The sequence below is a fragment of the Austrofundulus limnaeus genome, unplaced genomic scaffold (assembly GCF_001266775.1).
Source record: "Austrofundulus limnaeus strain Quisiro unplaced genomic scaffold, Austrofundulus_limnaeus-1.0 Scaffold809, whole genome shotgun sequence".
In the NCBI taxonomy this organism is placed as follows: domain Eukaryota; kingdom Metazoa; phylum Chordata; class Actinopteri; order Cyprinodontiformes; family Rivulidae; genus Austrofundulus; species Austrofundulus limnaeus.
Window position 1 is genome coordinate 86,449 of NW_013953211.1, and position 8,519 is coordinate 94,967.

General features: G+C 38.5%; 1 protein-coding gene across 1 annotated transcript in view; it reads left to right on the forward strand.

Moving 5' to 3' along the window:
* Positions 1-6,947, forward strand: part of LOC106532678 (alpha-synuclein) — a 27,594-nt gene extending 20,647 nt beyond the window's left edge. The window contains exons 3-5 of the mRNA XM_014028808.1: positions 1,667-1,794; positions 2,300-2,356; positions 6,603-6,947. Of these exons, the coding sequence (XP_013884262.1) occupies positions 1,667-1,794; positions 2,300-2,356 (185 nt within the window). The 3' untranslated portion in view covers positions 6,603-6,947. The remainder of the gene's footprint in view (positions 1-1,666; positions 1,795-2,299; positions 2,357-6,602) is intronic.
* Positions 6,948-8,519: the final 1,572 nt, after the last annotated feature.

The window sequence follows — 8,519 nt, forward strand, 5'->3', positions numbered from 1 at the left end:
ATACATATATATATGTATACATATAAATATATATTGTTCCGCTCTCGGAGGGGTAAGACACTTTTCCCTTCTCTCCTGCCCTTCCTTCTCTTCTCTGTTTTGCTCCTGTATATATACATATATATATGTATTGTTCCGCTCTCGGAGGGGTAAGACCCTTTTCCCTTCTCTCCTGCCCTTCCTTATCTTCTCTGTTTTGCTGCTTGGAGCCTTCTCTACATTTTCATCCAAAACCAGAAATTATGGATATTTTTATTTTTATGGATTTGGTTAGCTAGCCTCTTAATAAATTTTTGGAACAAAGTTTTTTCTTCTTCCATGGGAGGACATGTCAAAACTGGGACCTCTGTTCTTCTCTGTTCTGGATATAGCTGGACTCCGATCACTGGATTCTACAGGTTGGCTTGGTGGTCTCCTGGTATTCTAAAAAACAATGGTGGCTTTTCTTTTCCTGGCTGACTGACCAATTTGATGGATGGCTGTACTATCAGTACTCGAACATTTGCCTTGAGCGAGCTGGACTCGGTCTGCAAGTGGTTCTATTGAGGGTCGCGGGCCGGCTGTGGTCCCTGGACTTTGCTGGCCAAGTAGAATTGATCTTGGAGAAGCTGATAGCACGGCTGGGTGGGATTGTCCACATTATTTGTCTGATTGGATTCGCCACCTTGAGATGTACCAGCAGACATTGAAGCAGATGGAAAATTGTTATTGTCTGCCTGTCTTTTTCTGTTCCCAAAACAACTGATTACAGAATCTGGCTCTCCCCTACATGGCCTTGAGCTGTAGACTAAATTCTTCCTGGATGCTGACGTCAAATGAGGGTCTGTCCCCTCCTCCCCCTCCTTTCACACCCATCTGTGATCTGGTTCCTGGAGCAGGCTGAAAGCTGCACAGAATGAACAGTTGACATCAATATTCTGAACTATGGCTGTGCTGGTTTTGGGGACTTGATTCTTTGGGCTCATTCTTCAGATATTCACACAAGTGCATACAACATTCATGGCTTCAGATACACGCCCCCCTAAACTCACTTACTCCTCTGGCTAATAAATCTGCTCTTTGCAGAGTTTTTTTATAAACACCATAGTGTGTCACAGTGTTGATATAATATGATGTTTTTATTTTTTTCCTCAGCTTCCCTTGTGTGGTTTTTAGTTTTTCTGTTAAGGGTAGCGCCTCCTCGTGATGTCTTCATGAAGATGATGCTTGCTCTGTGCAGGGTCAGTGGCTGCATGACCCAGGGCACCTGTTCTCCTATGTTTGTTCTGTCTTCTTCTGAATGGGTGTTCTGAACAGTAATTTCATTGTGCTCTCTGTACAATGGCAATGAAGGTCTCTCTAATCTAATCTAAATTGATTCTTGCTATTTTTTCATAATTAATTGCCATAAAAGACCAATCTGGTTCCTAATCTTTGAGTATTTTGGTCTGAGATAAGATTTCCCTGCATTTCATACAATCATTTAGACTTTGGTAAATATGAGTCTGATTTAAAAAGGTGAATAAATATTGGTCAGTAAAGTGACCTGGTGCCATGGTACCATGTTGGGACATGGTAAGTGTAGTGTAGGACAGAAATAGTTAATTACCTTTTTTCTGGTTCTCTCCTGACAACAAGCTACAAGCAGTTTGCAGTTTTAATTTTGAAATGTTTCTCTATAATACAGTTGCTCAGAAGTCAACTGAACAGGCAAACATGGTTGCTGACACTGCTGTTTCCGGGGTCAACGAAGTAGCCCAGGTTGCGGTGGAAGGTGTGGAGAATGCAGCAGTGGCCAGTGGATTTGTTAAGGCGGTAAGAGACACACACTAGTGCTTGACATATATACTAACCATTTTTTGTTTTCATTTCTGTTGTTTGTTTTATACTTTTATTGTCATTACAACTTTATCCATGTGTTAGACGACAAACGATTTTGAAGAGGATTCTGGTATTTTCAGGTGAATTTTTCTAGTGATTGTGTAAAAACAACTTTTTCTTTTAGCATGCAAAATACATTTTCTACTTTACCCTCTACCAGGGAAAACTTCAAATTTTCAAGTAAGATGAAAAGTCTTTTTACGGTACCGTATATAACTGTTTTTTAAAAGACCTTTTGCCCTATTATAGCAAAGGCTTTTGAAAGGCTTTTTTTTTTCATTTACAAGAAATTTTTATCAAAAGCCATGGCATATTTTTGTAACTATTTATACAGAAAAAAACAAGATATGCTTGTTTTGGGATAAGTGCAGCTTTATGCATTGATGAATTTATGTGAACATGTAATGATTATACAGTTTGCCTCTCTGTCTCTTTGCAGAGTGACCTGTCAAAATCAGAAGCAGGAGGAGAACAAACTGAGAATGCTGCACAGTAGGTGAGAACATTCAAATAAAACTGACAAACTGTTTTTTTCAGGTGAGGTTCCTAGGTGCCGCCGTTCTCCTACAGGACCCCAAATTATACCTTTTCACACTGACTGTGTTCCTCAGTCTGTTACAGAAAAGGTTGTTCCTACCTCCTGTTCAAATGATTGTTTAGCTTTTTTCATCTGCTTCTCCACCCCTTGGTTAGTGCAGTTCGTTTGGCAGGCTGAATGGGCCGCCTGTGAGAGACAGATTTCTCTGGCATTTTCCCTTCTGGGTATTGATTGGTGTGGTGCCTCTCACCCAGCAGAGTTGGTGCTGAAGGCGCTATTGAGCCCCTTTTGTGGAATGTTGTTCTGTGCTGCCATTCTGGTTTTGGCGTCTGTGAGGTTGTGGCGAGGAGCCACCCAGGGCGCAGGCAAAAATCTTCAAAATGCAAAACGGCTTTATTTAAAGAAAAAGGCTGGTGAGGCAGCTCAAAATTACTCACAAGAAATCTCTCTCAGAAAAACACAAAGAACAGGAACACAGGAGGACGCCACACTGGCTGAGGGGAAGCAGTACAATGAGCCAACAGAGAAGTGAAGACAAGACACAGTATATAAAGCTGAGCAAACAAGGGACTGATTGGAAACACTTGAGGAGGAAACATGAAGATCAGGGGCCTCATTTATCAATGGTGCATACGCACAAACATTTTCCACGCAAAACTCTGGATGTATCAAAACTGAATTAACATGGAAATGCGCACAGCCCCACGCAAACTCCAGGGCTGGCGTACGCATGTTTCTGTGGTTTTGGTTCAATTGGAGACACTTAGAGGTGATTCTGAGAAACTGTTCATGATGTGAAAATAATTATTGTTCACACCAGACACACATGATTAACACTTATTACATCCACATGATTAACACTTATTACATCCACATGATTAACACTTATTACATCCACATGATTAACACTTATTACATCCACATGGACACAGTTAAATAAAAGATGAGCAAAGTTGTGCCAAAAATACATTTAACAGGAACGAATTCAGACTTACTGGAGGATATGATAAATAGTGAAACACGCAGAGCTTTTATTTATAAACAGAATTTTGTGATCTACGATGATGAGTGGCTCATCCACCATTTTCAGGAATAATCCTCTTTCAGTTTGGCACTGCGGCACTCTGGAATGCGACACAGCGAGGAGCCATGCGCTGCACGTGCAGATCAAACTGGGGTTCCACAGGAGCTTTCCAGAGGGAGCTGGCAAACCCATCAGGACTGTGTCAGTCCAGTCCACCCAGAGCTGAATCATGACCAATGGAATGGTCTCATCCATCTGAGTCTAAAGGCTGAGTTTTGGTCGAGCTCTGGAGCGCGCACCCTTGTCAGCAGTGATGTTTCATACTTGGCGTTTACGTTGTTGTAGATTTCTCCAAAATGACACGTGGAAGTTCACTTTACAACTTGTGAAAATACTGTAAGTAGGAGAGCAAAAGCTGGACAGACAGACAGACTGCACACAAAGGCTGCGGTGCTTCAGTGTTTGTGGAGACTCTCCAACATCACGTCACGTCATGTGAACTCTACTGAGACGCAGAGACTCGTTTCTTCATATCAGCTATGAAATAAACTAAGATCTATGTTCTACCAAACATTTAWGTTCCTCTGTGTTTACAGTCATTATGGTAATAAACTCGTGCACAAAGTTAATATTTTCAGACTCAGAATGGATGATGAGCTGGTTGTGCAACACAGCAGCATTCGCGTGCACCAGAGTTGTAAAGTAACTAAGTACAAATACTTTGTTACTGTACTTAAGTAAAAATTTTGGTTATCTGTACTTTACTTGAGTAATTATTTTTCAGCGCACTTTTTACATTTTTTACACAATTATCTGTACTTTCTACTCACTACATTTTTAAAAAAGTTAAGAAGTAGAAAGTCGTTACTCCTATTTTATTCTGAGTTGTTATTACTTTAAAAAATCCTATCCTGATAGATAGTATGTCCTGGATAAAGTGAATTTAATTGTGTTTGGATGAGAAGTATAAATATATACCATTCTGACACACTATTAGCTTGTACACAACCCATCACAGCTGCACGTCGTTCAAAAATATATTTTTTGGAGAAGTCACCTCCCAATAAATGTCATTTGGGAAAATCTAACTGCTCACTTTTACTCARTACTTTTACTTTTAATACTTAAGTAGATTTTGTGTTAGAAATTTACTTTTGATACTTAAGTACAAAAAATATCAGATACTTTAAGACTTTTACTCAAGTAATATTTTTAGAGAAGACTTTAACTTTTACCAAAGTATTTTTATAAGATACTTGTACTTTTACTGAAGTATCACTTTGAGGTACTTTACACAACACTGACGTGCGCGCACACACACACACACACACAACACACAATCAGTCGTTCTTTGCGTGATAAACATATTTTATTTCTGATGTACTTAACGATATTTTCTCATTCACATTATAATAAAATCATTATTTTCCTGACTCTAGAAATCATTTCTGATCACGCAGGGATCAAACAAAAGTGTCCTTCACACATGCAGGAAGTAATTTGCATCTGTTTAACATATGATAATGAAGACGTGTCAGGGGAGGAGTCTCACGCGCACTCAGTTCCACGTTTATTGAGATGTACAAAAGAAATGTGCGTGGATTCTGGCGTATGCACGGTTTGATACATCCTGGTTTTTTTTGTGCCTATGCCGTGTTCTGGATTTGACCGTACGTCAGGTTTCAGTAAGAATTCCATGCAAGTCTTTGTACATCAGGCCCCAGCTGTGCCTGGGAGGAAAACACCAAGGCAGGCATACACAGAGAAACAGAAACACTAGAAAAACTAAGGTAAAACTAGACATGGGCTTTTACGATGTAAAAACAAGTGCGCATTGCCATGTAGCAATGGACTTGCAGAATGAACTGTGACCAAGTACAAATGTGTTTTCTACACCAGCTTGTGCTTGTCAAGTCAGCAGGTGTTTGTAATAAGGGTAATTGTGTGACAATATGAAGTTTGTAGAGATTTTCTGTTAAAGTTGCTTTAGCTGGTTTTGAACCCTGTTCTCCCACACGAAAGTCCATGGCATTGAGGATTAGACCATTAGAGCTGTGGCCAAGGTTGGTGCCAGGGGTTGGTTTGTATGTGTGCAGAAAGAGGACACATTGCCAATACAATTACTGACACTAAACTGCATAATATTACAAAAGTAGAACAGTATTAAGACAACATTATAGTAAAACATCAAAATACAATCATATTAGTATTGTAACCACTGAACTATTGAGATCAAATATTATTAAGCTATGGTTCAGTACTGAGTATATACAGCAGGGGGCAGTATTGGACCAATACAAGGCTCTATTGACTCCCATTAGAAATTATTAAACATTAATATTTCAAAAATTATAAGTTGTACAGGCACCAACAGGCATGGCCATCATTTGGCACAGGAGCTTTACAGATATAAATTACAAAGGCAGCTCTAGGACAAAGTATGCAGGAGGAGAAGCATGCCAAAGTGGAGATAACTTGGATGGGAAACGAATCACAATAGTGTGCATTGCATTGGCAATGCACACTGATAAACACAGACCATGACAGTGCGAAAGGAATAAAGTTAACTTGTTTAAAATCAGTTCATGTGTCCTCCTTCTCACAAGACACAACACAGCTGATTTCAATTGATAACTGATTAACAGTCTTTTGTTGAACTGCAGTCATCTGAATCAGGTGCGTTAAAGTAGGGAAACTTCTAAAACATGTAGGGCAGTGTGCCTTGAGGACCAGGGTTGGGAAAACTGCTTTAAATCATATTCATACACTAAGACACACATCAGAGGCAGTGGGGGTTCAGTGTCTTTCCTGGGTTACTTCGACATGTGACAAAATAGCAGGGAATGGAAATGCCAACGCTTGCACTAGAGGGACGACTATCCTGACCACTCTGCTACAGCCACCCCGAAGCGGTTAGATCAGCCTGAATACAATGATGATGTAAAAATACAAACTTTTACACCGCACCTTTTAGCATGTGCTTTCACACAACTAGGAGTTAACATTTTAAACTTTAAAAGCTTCAAAAATCTGAGAAACTAGTAGGACCAGTTTGTTGTGTCTAGATTAACAACAAAAAGGAAACGTTTCTCAGGACAGAAAAGAAGAAATAGTTGTCTGTTTTAGACCTGAAGCTATTAAAAGTCTTGTTTGAAATTCTTTTTGTTTTCTGTCTCTCAGGCACTGAACGTCCTGCTGTCATTGAGAAGAGAAGAAGAAATTTTACATTTTACCAATTTTCTCCATCTTTGATGTTTAACACTATCAAAAAATGAGTCAGATCTGGAGCTTCCACTATGTCAGATGATAGGTTGTGTGGAGTGGATTCCTCCTGACACAACCATTGAAATGCATGTTGCTTTTCTGAGATATTTAAAGCACTGAAAACACAAAGCAAATCATGGTGTAACAATCTTGTTCTCTTTGTCTTCCTCGCTCTCTCTCTCACAGACACATACACTGTAAAGTGAGCTAATTTTATTGTTATAAACTACAAGTGTGAAATAAATGGTAGTTTAAAATTCACCAGTAAATTACTCAAAAAATCTGTTATTGAGGTGTTATGTTGTTGTTTCTGTGGTCTACTTTTTACCTTTTGCTGTTGTCAAACACTGAATTTCTAGATAAATATTAACAAAATTCTGAAATTTGTACATCTGCAACTAACTGAATTTTAGAGTTAAACACTTTCAAGATGACCGCCTGCCTGGGTATTTGCATTAATGCCTATCCATCCATCCATCTTAACCCGCTTCTTCCTTTCAGGGGTCACAGGTGCCCATATCCAACAGTCACAGTGCAAGGGCCACATAGAGACAAACAACCATTCGTTATCTGATTCATACCTAGGGACAATTTATAGTTACCAATTAGTCTAACAATCATGGTTTTCATCTGTGAGAGGAAACCGGAATGGCCAGAGGAAATCCATTCATTCACAAAAAGGTCCCCAGCTAGAATTTAATCTGGCAAATTTTACCTAGTGACCAACTCTACCATCTGAGCCTTCCAGGCTCCCAAATATTATATAACACACAATATTTGAATTTTTTTCTTGCTTAGGAACAATGGACTTGTCAGGGATTTTAAATGCAATGTCTATTGAGAAAACTCAGAAATTAACTCTCACAAGAACACTGACACATATCTTTACAAGATATTTTAACTGCCCCGAATTCTTGTCTTCAAATTCAACTTGGATATTTGGGAATTTTCTTTGAATGTGGGCTGTTAAACGGCCTCTATATGCATATATTTACTAATATAGCTGGGATTTTGAAAAAAAAAATAGTCCTATTGGTGACTTATTTCGAAAATATGGATGTTGTGTTTGTTCCTTTTCCTAGTAGAACGATGTGATCTTTGTAGATTTATTCTGAAGCAGCTTCAACATCCGCCAAAAATAGGATCAAATCTAATTTTGACGGATCGCCGTCCACTCACCGCTGCCCTGCGCAGCCATGCGGAGCCAGTGTAAGTACTGTCATTGGGCCGCATGCAAGAACATGTTCATTTTCTTATCCTGAATTGATTTGATTTATTGATTTAACAGGAAAAGATTACTAGAAATCAAGCCTGACTGAGCATAATTGCTGTTTTACAGCAGGTTCCTGTTCTGCTGCACATAAAACACAAGAAAGAAAGAAAGAAAGAAAGAAAGAAAGAAAGAAAGAAAGAAAGAAAGAAAGAAGGCAGACAGGAAGGATATTTTTGAGTTTTAAAAACACTGTTTATTCTATGAATATTATTCCATATTTACAAACACAACTACACAACTAATTCACAACATCTGCAAAGAGAATTTCTGCCTTATTAAAATGAATTAAAATGCCATTATAATCCCACTTTTCTTTAAACACTTCCAGTTTATTCATTTTTGAGTAATATTTAAATTCCATTATTATTCTTGCTTTTAACGTACTCTGAAAAATAGACAAACAATCATAATTCTGACCTCCACTAGTTTTCTCTTTCCTACTCAAATAAATTGCCAGTTTTGCTTGTCCAAAAAGAAAATTTTATTAAACACCCTTTCTTCTTTTTCTTTTTTCCAAACAAAAAACCAAATATAAAAAAAATATTAGAGAAGGACTCGCC